The sequence below is a fragment of the Hemitrygon akajei genome, chromosome 8, assembly GCF_048418815.1.
Source record: "Hemitrygon akajei chromosome 8, sHemAka1.3, whole genome shotgun sequence".
Classification (NCBI taxonomy): Eukaryota; Metazoa; Chordata; class Chondrichthyes; order Myliobatiformes; family Dasyatidae; genus Hemitrygon; species Hemitrygon akajei.
This window is the reverse complement of record NC_133131.1, coordinates 174,568,337-174,583,050: the sequence shown is the minus strand read 5'-3', so window position 1 is coordinate 174,583,050 and position 14,714 is coordinate 174,568,337. Positions and strand designations below refer to the sequence as shown.

The 14,714-nt window shown below is 45.6% G+C and overlaps 1 protein-coding gene across 1 annotated transcript in view; it reads left to right on the top strand.

Annotated features, from left to right (window-relative positions):
• Positions 1-14,714, top strand: part of LOC140732547 (testis-specific serine/threonine-protein kinase 5-like) — a 44,107-nt gene extending 29,393 nt beyond the window's left edge. Inside the window, exon 8 of the mRNA XM_073055316.1 lies at positions 14,167-14,714. Coding sequence (XP_072911417.1) covers positions 14,167-14,573 — 407 coding nt within the window. The 3' untranslated portion in view covers positions 14,574-14,714. The remainder of the gene's footprint in view (positions 1-14,166) is intronic.

Below are 14,714 nucleotides of genomic sequence, written 5' to 3'. Positions count from 1 at the left end.
CCTTGAGGATTCTCTCTCATTTCCTGGGTCCCAGACCCGAATTAATAGCGATCTTGCGATTCTCAAGAAGGAGGGGGTTACTTTGTACCCTTCGGCCCCTCAGAATTGTGGCACATTCGTAACACCCCCTTCCTTCAAAGATTTTTACCATCAGTAAAAATGAATTAATACAGAGTCTTACAGGATTTTAGAATCTAACACAATACAAAAGAGTTTTTTTTCACTACAGAGTAATACAGTTATACATTCAATTCAGCATCTAAACAGTTAACGATTACATTGTCACTTCCTTTAATATCTTAACATCTTGTGCCTTAATAAATTCTTGTAGCATCAGACTCCAATTTAATAACTACCTATTTTTATTCCTTTTCTTCAGCAAACAAAAACTAAAGAGTTGTGATCTTAGCTTACGTGTATACTACAAAAGTTCATGCAAATATTAATCTTTATTTTACTTTCAAACTTAACAGTCAATCTTCCATGGGGGTTGTCTTTATTATTCACATGCTTTGTCAAAATCCCTTAAAACCGGATCCTGTTATTTAAAATGCCATCCCATAAACCCTCGCCCCTTTTCCAGTTAACTCCCATTTGGTTAACTTGTATACTAGTGTGGAATAAGCTTTCACATGCTCCTTTCATAGGAGTTATTTTATCAACAATGTGTTCCAAACTTAGACCATTTTCCAAATTTCCACACAAATCTTTAATTTTAAGCAAGTTGCTAGTTTTCTCTTCAGGACCCTTCATGCTATTAGTTTTCAATTTAAACTCTTTGTTCAAACAGCATTTCAAATTCTGCTTTTTCACAGCACACTGTTGAATAACAATAGCGTGTGGGGCACCTTTACATTCCAACTCAACCTGTAATTGATTCGCAGGCACCGTGTTAACAAGCCATTGTCTCTGTAGCCTGGTGGCTGCTTCTGACATCAATCCAGACTTTAAATTTTCTTCATTCAATTTAGGAACTACACTTTTCCCTTTTCCTTCAATAATAAGATTCACATCACCACCTTTTATCTCCTCACTAACTTTTAACACACCTTCGAACACAAACAACTGGGAATTCTCACTTCCCACTATTACCAAGGTTAACCCTTTCTTCACTGAACCAAGTCCATCTGACCCACAAGGATTGCATTCCTTTTCAACTGAATCAAATACCCCAGACTTTTTCTGAGCTCCATTACTAGGTTCAGTACCACGTGCGTTCACATCTTGAACACACTCAAACGGGACATTTGCCTCTTCCAGGCTTTCAATACCCATATCCTTTTCAAATTCTAAATTCCCTGATCCTCCCAGTTACTCTCTGGGCAACTCCCTTCCGGAGTAAACTCAACCCCGCGGGCTGAAACAACCTCATCTGCCAACCCAGCAGACTTCTTCAAGGTAATGGCATCCTTTTCATCTAGGACTGTCCTCATTTCATTATCAGGAACACCTTTAGAATTTTCAACTTCTTCAAACAGTTCTGCCAAACCAGACAGATCATCCATGTCCAACTCTGGACCTTTTAACAGCCTTATCTGTTTTTCATCTTTACTTTGTGCCTCTATAAATTTCCTCCTGGCTAAGGGTAGGTCTACCTCCTCTCCCTTACTCTCTTTCACTTTCCTATTCTCCGTTTTTCCACCCTCTAAACCCTCTTGGTACAGGGTCGGTAAAAACGTCTCGGCCAAATCGATACTGGCCGGATTTAAACTGGTCTCGTTCTCAGCTGCCTTTCTCGACATGCTGCGAGTGATCGCGCATGCGGGATAGATCTTGGAACCTAGGGGCGGGACCTCAACACTTACAGGCTGGCTCGGCAGCTCCATGGCCAACCAGACTTCACCACCAGCTAAATCGTTACCCAGAAGGATGTCTACATCAGTTCTCGGGAATTCTGATCGCACCCCTATTTCAACTGGTCCAGATACCAGCTCACAATTTATAATGATCCTATGCAAGGGCACCGCTTCTGTCCCTTTTCCTATGCCTCTCAAAGCCACCTCTCCAGTCTTGCGACCAAAATCCAGTACCTTACTGCTAATCAATGACAGCTCAGCTCCCGTGTCTCTCCAGATCCGCACTGGAACTGGTGGGTCTCCCTCTCTCACAGACACGGTTCCTTCTGAAATACATTTCTCAGACCCTTCTCGTACTCTGTCTACCTGGGGCTCTCTCGTCGATTTACTGATCACCACAGCACATCCTATAGGGACTGCTGCTTTCCATTTTCCTGTCTCCTTCCTCGGAGCAAGGCACTTAGATGCAATATGACCCACCTTTCCACAATTAAAACAGGTCAAGCCAGGACCTCTCCTGCCGTCTTGCCTCTCCTCCTCAATTTTACCTCTAGCTCCTGGCGGGATCTCTGCCTCAGCCGGCGGGCTTTCTCTACCTTTCCCATGGTCTCTCTGGTAATTTTTATTCGAGGAAAACTTTGTCTTGTGGGATAGGGCATATTCATCTGCGAACCTAGCAAATTCGGAGATGGACTTATTTGGCTTCTCATTCAAATACATCCAGATATCATCCGAAACACAACCTTTAAATTCCTCAATCAGAATTAACTCCCTGAGATGCCAAAAATCTTCTTCCACTATTTCTGCTGCACACCAGCGATCCAAGAGCACACCCTTCTCATAGGCAAAATCGGTATACATCTGATTCCACCCTTTCTTTAAATTTCTGAACTTTTGTCTATACGCTTCAGGTACTAGCTCATAACTCCGGAGAATGGCCTCCTTTACTTTCTCATAATTCTCCGCCTCTTCCTCCTCCATGGACAATGCCGCATATGCCCGTTGTGCCTTCCCTTTTAACACACTTTGTAACAACACCACCCACTGCTCTTTGGGCCACTTCTGACTCACTGCCACCTTTTCAAAATGCAAGAAATAACTATCAACATCCGTCTCCTCGAACGGAGGTACTAACCTAAACTCCCGACTAACATTAGACCGCTCCTCTCGGTCTGGCCCTTGAGCTCTTCGCTCTTGCCTTAACTTCTCCATGTCCAAGTCATGTTGCCTCTGTTTCTCCTTCTCCCTATACTCTCTCTCCTTCTTGGCTCTCTCCTTCTCTTTTTCAGCTGCTTCCAGCTGTTTTAACTGAATTTCATGCTCCCTTTCAGCTCTTTCCTGCTCCCTCTTCACCTCTAACTCCTTTAGCTGGAGCGCATGCTCCCATTGCTTTTCGGCCCTTTCTTTTTCCTTTTCAGCTGCTTCCAGCTGCTTTAACTTAATTTCATGTTCCAACCTTAATTTCTCCAACTCTAACTGAGCCGTCCCACTAGCTGGTGCCTTTTCAGGGATATTTTCCAATACCTCAGCTGAAAACACATTCTTCACAATATAATACTGAGTTATGGCCCTCCGCACCTCCCGCTTTTTCATTGACAACCTCACCTCTGCGAGGTTTAGTCCTTTCGCAATATTTATCAATTCCGACTTTGTGGCCGCCTCTAGCGCCTCCAGAGTCGGGTTTTCTATAAATTCATCCACGTCCATCTTTGCTAGTTTCCCATCTGGCTACCCGCGCAACCAGACCCATGTTTGGACTTAAGCCCGATTCACTGGCCCTCCAATTTGGTATCAAATCCCGAGATGAGATCCCCACTTTGTTATGAACCCCGTAACTGGGTCACTTACCAGCAAAGATAGAGAGGTCCGTTGAAGTCTGATGGTACTATTTTTAACAGTATTTATTAGTAAAAATACACAAGACTATTATCAGTGCAACCATACAGATAATATACATCGTCAATACTAAATCTAGAAGTGCGGGTAGAATAATAATAAGAAATAAGCTCTATCGTTGTCTAGGGGATACTGTATTGTCCGATGGAAATATAAAAGTCACTCAGTTCATACAGGCTGCAGCCTTTTGGTTGTCGCTGTGTTGCACTTTGTTGGAGAGAGAGAGAAATAGGAATAGAATGGGAACAGGTACCGCTACGGGTTTTCCAACCTTTATAACTTCGATCCTTCGGGAGTCCCGTCGGTGTGGCCGTTCACTTGTGGCCTCTCCTTTAGCTAAAGCCGTTCTTCCGTGGTCAGTCCCGCCAATCCCAGGCAAAAGGGAAAGGACGCACACGAGCCCCCCACCGGCTGTCGCTATTAAACGCTGTCACGGGATTTCTAGCGTTTCTCCTGGTGCGTCTAAAGGGGTTGTTCCCCAGACCCTCTTTTATCCTTACTCACGGGGTCTCAGATGTCAATCAGGTTGGGATGATGCAATCCCTCAACCAGCCCACTCTGGTCATCCCCTGAGGGCTTCAATGAATAGTACAGTACTCAATACACAATTCTGTCTCCAAGAGACAATGGCCGTTATCAGGGGCTTTGTTTCCGCTGAGGCCAGGACACATTCCAAAACCTTGTGGATTCTCTCTCATTTCCTGGGTCCCAGACCCAAATTAATAGCGATCTTGCGATTCTCAAGAAGGAGGGGGCTACTTTGTACCCTTCGGCTCCTCAGAGTTGTGGCACATTCGTAACAGATGGAACCCAAACTGGGCATCCGTAAGCAGTTTATTGCTGAGCAGGTGCTGCATGGTAGCACTGCTGATGACAGGGGAGATACGGCGCAGTGGTAAGTACCACTGGATCATGCTGGGGATCAGCTTGAATCCCATCATGGCAGATGGTGAATTTGAATTTGATAAAAAGATCTGATAATCGTGAAACCATATCGATAGTCGTAAAAACCCATCTGGTTCACTAATGTCCTTTAGAAGAGGAATCCTGCTGTCCTTACCTGGTCTGGTCTATGACTCCAGACCCACAGCAATGTGAGTGACTCTTAAGTGCCCTCCGAAATGTCCCAGCAAACCATTCAGTTGTATCCAGCTGTTAAATACCACCACAGTGAAATTCTTCTTCCTCTTCGGCTGCCCATCGATTTCAATGTTGACTGTGCTGAGAGTTTAGTCTCTGCAGGCATGTTTATGGGCCACAAGACCAGCACTGGATTGGCACTGTCTCCCATATCGGTTACATTTGTGATTTGACTGGTCTAGCACTGAATGTCTGCGTTCATGACCTGCTTCATATTTCTTCTGCCTTTTCTCCTCAATAGCTGGGATTAACCACTTGGCGCGTGACCATGTGGTTAAGGCGTTGGACTAGCGATCTGAAGGTCGTGAGTTTGAGCCCCAGCCGAGGCAGCGTGTTGTGTCCTTGAGCAAGGCACTTAACCACACATTGCTCCAGTCCACTCAGCTGAAAATGTGTACCGGCAAAATGCTGGGGATTGACCTTGCGATAGACTGGCATCCCATCCGGGGGAGGGAGTCTCATATTCTCAGTCGCTTCACGCTAGGAAACCGGGATAACCGGCATTAGAACAATGAAACACTAATTTGCTGGAACGTGTCTACCCGTTCTGCAGCTGGCCTGTCTGTGTTGTGACAATCTCCCCCTTTCTTTCCTGTCCAGATGAAGGTCAAATTGGTTTATTATTGTCACATGTGCCCAGGTAAAATGAAAAATTTGTCTTGCCTAACATCCATACAGATCAATTCATTATAACATTGCATTAAGGGAAAACAGTAACAGAAAGCAGTATAAAATGTTACAGCTACAAAGTGCAAGGCTCCATTTGTGTGGTACTCAGGGACCATTCAATGGTCTTATGACAGCAGGATGACTGATATTCTTGAGCCTGGTGGTACATGGATCCCTTCCACACATCTCAATCTCTTTGACCCACTACTGTCAGAAAGGAGGTATTGGAGCATCAGGACTAGGACTGTCAGACTGGCTAATAACTTCTTCCCTCAGGCGTGAGACTTTGAATACCATAAGACATAGGAGCAGAATCAGCCCATTTGGCCCATTGATTCTGTTCTGCCATTCCATCATGGCTGATCCTTTTTACCTCTCCTCAACCCCACTCCCCGACCTTCTCCCCATAACCTTTGATGCCATGTCCAATCAAGATCCTATCAATCTCTGCCTTAAATACACCCAACGACCTGGCCTCCACAGCAGCCTGTGATAACAAATTTCACAAATTCACCACCCTCTGGCTAAAGAAATTTCTCCACATCTCTGTTTCAAATGGAAGTCCCTCTAGTCCTAGACTCCTCCACCATGGGGAACATCCTTTCCACATCTACTCTGTCCAGGCCTTTCAACATTCAAAAGGTTTCAATGAGATTCCCTCATCCTTCTAAATTCCAGTAAGTAAAGATCCTTCCTTGTATGATAACCCTTTCATTCCCGCAACTATCTTTGTGAACCTCCTCTAAACCCTCTTAAACGCTAGCACATCTTTTCTTAGATGAGGAGCCCAAAACTCTTCACAACATTGTATTTTCCAACATTGTATTTCATTTGCCACTCTCTTGCTCATTCTCCTAATCTGTCTAAGTCCTTCTGCAGCCTTCCTGTTTCCTCAACACTACCTGCTCCTCCACCAACCTTTGTATCATCTGCAAACTTGGCAACAAAGCCATCTATTCCATCACCTAAATCACTGATATTCAGCATAAAAAGAAGTGGTCCCAACACCAACCCCTACGAAACACCACTAGTCACTGGCAACCAACCAGAAGAGGATCCCTTTATTCCCACTCACTGCCTCCTGCCAATCAGCCAATGCTGAACCATGCCAGTAACTTGGTAAGCAACCTCATGTGTGGCACCTTGTCAAAGGCCTTTTGAATGTCCAAATATACCACATTTACTAAACACAAAGTACTCTTCAGATGCTGGGGTCAAGGCAACACGCACAACACGCTGGAGGAACTCAGCAGGTCGGGCAGCATCCGTGGAAACGAACAGTGAACGTTTTGGGCCAAGACCCTTCGTCAGGACTGAAGAGGGAGGGGCAGGGGCCCTATAAAGAAGGTGGGGGGAGGGTGGGAAGGAGAAGGCTGGTAGGTGCCAGGTGAAAAACCAGTAAGGGGAAAGATCAAGCGGTGGGGGAAGGGAAGCAGGGAGGGGATAGGCAGGAAAGGTGAAGAAGGAATGTAAGGGGAAAGCACTATGGTTAGTAGAAGGAGGCAGAACCATGAGAGAGGTGATAGGCAGCTGGAGGAGGAGGCAGAGTGAAACTGGGATGAGGGAATTACCGGATGTTGGAGAATTCAATGTTCATGCCAAGGGACTGGAGACTACCCAGAGAAAACTTACAGGGATGTTGTCAGGTATGATATGGCCATCACTGAATCGTGGCTGAGGGATGATTGTATTTGGGAGCTGAGTGTCCAAGGTTACACGTTGTATCGGAGGGATAGGAAGGTTGGCAGAGGGGGTGGTGTGGCTCTACTGGTAAAGAATGGCATCAAATCAGTAGAAAGATGTGACATAGAATCAGAAGATGTTGAATCCTTATGGGCTGAGTTAAGAGACTGCAAGGGTAAAAGGACCTTGATGGCAGTTATATACAGGCCTCCCAAAAATAGCTGGGATGTGGATCACAGATGACAACAGGAAATAGAGTGGCATGTGAAAAGGGAAATGTTATGATAGTCATGGCAGATTCATTCTGCATCTATCCTGCACCTTCCTCATTTTTCCCAGAAACTCACACCATTGCTGCTCTGCTGACATCCCAGCCAGCAGCTCCTTCCAATTTACTTTGACCAACTCCTCTCTCATACCACTGGAATTTCCCTTACTCTGCTTAAATACTGCTACATCAGACTTTACTTTCTCCCTATCAAATTTCAAGTTGAATTCAATCATATTGTGATCACTGGTTCCTAAGGGTTCTTTTACCTTAAGCTCCCTAATCACCTCCAGTTCATTACATAACATCCAATCCAGTATAGCTGATCCCCTAGTAGGCTCAATGACAAACTGCTATAAAAAGCCATCTTGTAGGCATTCAACAATTTCACTTTCTTGGGATCCATTTCCAACCTGATTTTCCCAATTGACCTGCATGTTAAAATCTGCCTTGACTATCATAACATTGCCCTTTTCACATGCCACTCTATTTCCTGTTGTCATCTGTGATCCACATCCCAGCTATTTTTGGGAGGCCTGTGTATAACTGCCATCAGGGTCCTTTTACCCTTGCAGTCTCTTAACTCAATCCATAAGGATTCAACATCTTCCGATCCTATGTCACATCTTTCTGATTTGATGCCATTCTTTACCAGCAGAGCCACACCACCCCCTCTGCCTACCTTCCTACCCCTCCGATACAATGTGTAACCTTGGACACTCAGCTCCCAATACAATCATCCCTCAGCCACGATTCAGTGATGACCACAACATCATATCTGACAACCTGCAATAATGCAACATGATCATCCCACCTTATTTCTTATACTCCGTGCATTGAGATAACACTTTGAGTACTGTATTTGCTACCCTTTTTGACTCTGCATCCCTAATGCATCAATACTCACCCTGCTGGCTGAAATTTTGTCCTGTCATCTACCTGCATGATCTGACAGTCTGACTGCACACTATCTTTGCTTTTTTACCATGTATCCTATCCCGAGTCCTTTCACACTGGTTCCCACACCCCTGCCAAATTTGTTTAAATCCTCCCCAACAGCTTGCCCACGAGAATATTAGTTCCCCTTGGGTTCAGGTGCAACCTGTCACTTTTGTACAGGTCATACCTCCCCTAGAAGAGACCCCAATGATCCAAGAACTTGAAGCTCTGTCCCCTGCACCAGCTTCTCAGCTACACATTTATCTGCCAAATCATCCTGTTTCTACCCTCACTGGTGTGTGGCACAGGCAGCAATCCAGAAATTACTACCCGGGAGGTCCTGCTTCTCAGCTTTCTGCCTAATTCTCTAAATTCTCTTTCCAGGACCTCATTGCTTTTCCTTCCTTTGTCATTGATACCAATATGTACCGAGACATCTGGCTGCTCTCCCTCCCTCTAGGGATCCTGGCCCTGGCACCTAGGAGACAACATACCACTCGGGTGTCCCGTTCACATCCACAAAAAACCCTATCACTACCACTCCCTTCTTCTCTCTCTTTCCGTTCTGTACCATGGACCCACGCTCAGTCCCAGTAACCCAGTCTCCATGGCATTCCCCTGGGAGGTCACCCCCACAACAGTATCCAAAACAGTATACTTATTATTGAGTGGAATGGCCACCGGATGCTTTGCTCTAACTGCCAATTCACATTTCCATTTCTCCTGACAGTCACCCAGCTACTCAGCTCCTGTAATTTCGGGGTGACTACTTCCCTGTAACTCTGATTGATTATCTCCTCACTCTTCCGTACAGCCCGAAGGTCATCCAGCTGCTGCTCCAGATCCCTAACACGGTCTTCAAGGAGCTGCAGCCGGATGGATTTCACGCAGATTTAGTCCCCTGGGAGACTGGGTCTCCGGGACTCCAATATCCAGTGTGGAGAACACACAACAGCCAATCACTACACTAGGTACAGCAAGAGAGAGAGAAAATGAACCCTAACAGAAGCTTACCTGGAGCCAAAGCCTCCTTCAGACTCAGATTCAGAATCAGGATATTATCACCGGCATGTGACGTGAAATGTGTTAACTTAGCAGCAGCAGTTCAATGCAATACATAATCTAGAAGATAAAAAACCAAAATAAAATAATAAATAAATCAGTTACAGTATACATATATTGAATAGATTAAAAATCATGCAAAAAACAGAAATACTATGTATTAAAAAATGTGAGGTAGTGTCCAAGGGTTCAATGTCCATTCAGGAATTGGATGGCTGAGGGGAAGAAGCTGTTCCTGAATCACTGAGTGTGTGCCTTCAGGCTTCTGTACCTCCTACCTGATGGTAACAGTGAGAAAAGGGCATGCCCTGGGTGCTGGAGGTCCTTAATAATGGACGCTGCCTTTCTGAGACACCGCTCCCTAAAGATGTCCTGGGTACTTTGTAGGCTAGTACCCAAGATGGAGCTGACTAGATTTACAACCTTCTGCAGCTTCTTTCAGTCCTGTGCAGTAGCTCCTCCATACCAGTGATGCAGCCTGTCAGAATGCTCTCCACAGTACTATAGAAGTTTTCGAGTGTATCTTTGACATGCCAAATCTCTTCAAACTCCTAATGAAGTATAGCCATTGTCTTGCCTTCTTTATAACTGTTGGGACTAGGTTAGATCCTGAGAGATCTTGACACCCAGGAACTTGAAGCTGCTCACTCTCTCCATTTCTGATCCCTCTATGAGGATTGGTATGTGTTCCTTCGTCTTACCCTTCCTGAAGTCCACAATCAGCTCTTTTGTCTTACTGACGTTGAGTGCCAGGTTGTTGCTGCGGCACTATTCCACTAGTGGTATATCACACTCCTGTACGCCCTCTCATCACCACCTGTGATTCTACTAGTAATGGTTGTATCGTCAACAAATTTATAGACGGTATTTGAGCTATGCGTAGCCACACAGTCATGTGTATATAGAGAGTAGAGCAGTGGGCTAAGCACACACCCGAGGTGCACCAGTGTTGGTTGTCAGCGAAGAGGAGATATTATCACCAATCTGCACAGCTGTGAGCCAGTCTGACACTTCTACTCCCACCACGAGCCTATTCCTGACGATGACCACCCCGCTTATCCCTTCTGCGCGCTTAAACAAGCATCACCGACCTGCGGGAAACCTTGTCACTGTGGCCTGTTCCTGCCGCTGAGTGGGTATTCAGAATACCGTCACCAACGAGGTCTTGCCACTAGCACAGTAAGCTGTTTACCGTTTACCTGTGCTGCACAGTACATGCATTTTTAATTTATTTGTGGTAATATTTTGCTTTAGGTGCTGTGTGTGATATGTTTTGTGGGTGCACCTTGGTCCGCAGGAACATTGTTTCGCTTTGTTGCATCAGAATCAGGTTAAATATCACTGCCATATGTTGTGAAATTTCAAACAAGAGAAAATCTGCAGATGCTGGAAATCCAGCACGTTGTGCGTGTTGCTTGGAGGAACTCAGCAGGCCAGGCAGCATCTATGTACAGTTGATGTTTCAGTCCTGCCAGAGGGTCTTGGCCCGAAAGGTCGATTGTACTCGTCTCCATCGATGCTACCTGACCTGCTGAGTTCCTCCAGCATTTTGTGTGTGTTGTGAAATTTGTCGTTTTCTGGCAATAACTTACAGCAAGTATATTCGGTATAAATATTAGATTAGAGCAAAAAGAGGAATAATACTGAGGTAGTTAGTGTTCATGGGTTCATTGTCCATTCAATCTGATGGCAGAGGGGAAGTGTGTGTGTGTGTGTGTGTGTGTTACACACACATCAGATGACAATAAACGTGAACTTGAACTTTCAAGCTTTTGTATCTTTCTGCTCAGTGGGAGAGGAGATAAGAGAGAATATTCTGGGCGCATGGTGTCTTTGAGTATGCTTGATTTTCTTTAGTCTTTTCATTTTATCTTTGATTACCTAAATGGAGAGAAAATACAAAAATATGAGGCACAAAGGGTCTTGGGGTACTAGGGCAGGATTCCCTTCAGGTTAATTTGCAGGTTGAGTCTGTGGTGAGGAAGGCAAATGCAACGTTAGCATTCATTTCAAGAAGACTAGAATAAAAAAGCAAGGATGTAAAGTTGAGACTTTATAAAGCACTGGTGAGGCCTCACTTAGAGTGATGTGAGCAGTTTTGGGCCCCTTATCTTAGAAAATGAGCTGAAACTGGAGAGGGTTCAAAGGAGGTTCACAAAAATGATTCTAAGTTTGAACGGCTTGTCATATGAAGAGCGTTTGATGGCTCTGGGCCTGTATTCACTGGAATTCAGAAGAATGAGGGGTGACCTCACTGAAACCTATCCAATAGTGATAGGCCTTGATAAATAAGAGTGGATGTGGAGAGGATGTTTCTTATGGTGGAGGTTCCAAGACCAAGAGGACACAGTTTCAAAAGACGGACATCCTTCTAGAACGAAGATGAGTAGGAATTTGGGGTTGAGAGGGAAAACGGATCAGCCGTGATGGAATGGCGGAGCAGACTCGATGGGCCGGGTGGCCTAATTCTGCTCCTGTGTCTGATGGTCTTACATTGGCTGCTTCACCGAGACAGCGGAATGTGTAGTCCGAGTCCAGAGACTTCAGACCCAAAACACTGAGTGTCCTTTTCCTTCCTCAGATGCTGTCTGACCGGGTGAGTTTTCCCAGATGCTGACGAGTTGAAGGGTGCTAGGTTTTGTCCTGCCCCGCCTCTCCGCATTAAAACAATTATTCTGTCTGAGCACTCAAAGGCAAGTCCTCACAGCAGGCTTGTGAACGCAACGCACACTTTGATAGTAATTGAAAGATCTAAACCTGCAGATGCTGGAAATCTGAAACAAACCCAAAATTGTAGGAACTAGTTGGTGTCTGTGGAAAAGGAAACAGGCGACAGCTGAGATATCTAATAAAACAATGATGTGGGAAAGGATAGAGTAGAAGTTCAAAATAAAGCTAATATCAAAGTACATACATGCCACCATATACAACTGAGATTCATTTCCTTGCAAATGTACTCAATAAATCTATAGATGACAACCATAACAGAATCAATGAAAGACTGCTGGTCATTCACCCAGTGTGCAAAAAACAAAAAGAAACAATAATAAAAAATATCGAAAACATGAGACGAAGAGTCATTGAAAGTGAGTCCATAGGTTATGGAAACAGTTCAGTGATGGGGTGAGTGAAGTTGAGTGAACTGCTTTGACTTCAAGCAGGGTTTCCCAACATGGGGTCCATGGACCCCTCGGTTAATGGTAAGTCTACATGGCAGAAAAAGATTGGGAACTCCGGATTTAAAGATACAGTAAAGAGATTGACGTAAAAGCTGCCAAAGGCGGGCCAGAGATGTGGATGAAAGTGGAAATCAAACAGAGAGTGCTCGAAATGCACAGCAGATCAGACAGCGTGTGTAGGGAGAAAAACACCACGATAATAATAGACGGCTGAGCTGGGATAATACAACAGCGCTGCTCCTTCCCAGCTCCAACTGCCCCAGCATAATCAAAGACCCCTCCCACCCCAGACATTCTCCTTCCACTGGGCAGAGGATTCACCAGGCTCAAGGACACTTTCTATCTCCCTGTTATAAGACCACTATACGAGAAGATCGAGGATCAAAGACCTGATAAAGTGGCCACTGCATTTATATTTACATGTTAGGAATATGCTGTGGTACACTGGCGCAACTTGCAACAAGAAAATGGATTCTTGATCTCACAATTTACCTCATTATGATCTTGCAGCTTATTGTCCAACTGCACTGCACTTCCTGCGTAACTGTAACCCTTTATTCTGCATTCTGTTTTTGCTTTCCCTTGTACTACCTTGACGTTCTGTTGTACTGAAATGATCTGTTGCAGTTATGAGTACGAATGAAGCATCTCAGCCCAAAATGTTGGATGTTTATTCCTGTCTATAGATGATGCCTGGCCTGCTGAGTTCCTCCCGCGTTTTGTGTGTGTTGCTCTGGGTTTCTAGCGTCTGCAGAATCTCCTGTTTATGATTTGCTGCAACATAACATAGAGTCTTAGACTTGTAGAGCAATTTAGCACTGAAACAGGCCACTCAGCCCATCTAGTCAGTGCTGAACTTCCCCACTCTTGAGCAAAATCCTGGAGGAACTCAGCAGTTCAGGCATTTTTAGAAGGCAATAAGAGTCAACATTTCGGACTGGCCAGAACAAGAATGTGGTGGGGAGGAGTAAAAGTGCAAACTGGCAGGTGATGGGTGAGACCAGATGAGGGGAGAGCTGGGTGGGTGGGGTGAAGTGAGAAGCTGTGAGGGGAAAGGCGGAAGAGGTAAAGGGCTGGAGAAGAAGGAATCTGACAGGAGAGGAGAGTGGACCATGGAAGAAAGGGAAGGAGGAAGGGCACCAGAGGGAGGGGAGGAGAAAAGAAGGGGTGAGAGGAACCTGAGTGGGGAATGTTAAAAGAGTGAAGGGGGAACGGGGAGAAGTTACAGAAGTCACTGTCCATGTCATCAGTTTGGAGACCATCCACAAGGAATAAGAGGTGTTCTCCTGTAATTTAAGCGTGGCCTCATCATGGCAATAGGGGAGGCCATGGACAGACGTGTTGGAATGGGAAATGGATTTGAGTGTGAGGGGTGGCCACTGGAAAAGCCCGTGGCAGACACAGCAAAGGTACATGACAAAGTAGACTTCAGGCAAGTGTGCTACAAAGCTTTTGTACCAGCCCATCCACCTGTGCAGTCAGTTCAATGGCGATCGAGGCCACAGCAGTAACAGACGGTGTCTTCTCGCTACAGGGGGGAGTCTTCCATCGGCAGGGGCCACAATCGCGAAGAGGGACCTTGTCATTTGCAGCTCTGGCAGACAGAAGGAGAAGTTGGCATCGCTGCGGAAGATGGTTCCAGGCCCTTTCACACCACTGGCACAGCCTGGAGAACGGCACCAACCTGTGCCCAGAGGACAGCCGCCTGCCAGCCGCCCAGGTGAACTCTTCACCCGGGTGCCCAGACCTCCAGCAGCCTCCAAGACCCCCACCTGTCCCAGCGCTCGGAAGCGGCCGGTGTCGGCCTGCGTGAGGAAGGTGGAACTGGGTGGCAGGGTCCCAGGTTCCCAGGAATGGACCCAGCAACTGGATCTCTCCAAGTCCTCCCACCACATTGTCCCACTAGCCCATTACCTACCCCACTGCTTGAAAGGGTTTTAAATCAGAAAATTCATACCCCCACCCCTCATTGCTGTCTTCCCTAATGATCCTTCCTCTGTGTCTGAAATGGATCTGTTATTGTTCAGCAGTTCTTATATCAAGAGACATTAACCAATAAAGAAAAGCATAACTGGCAGCCAA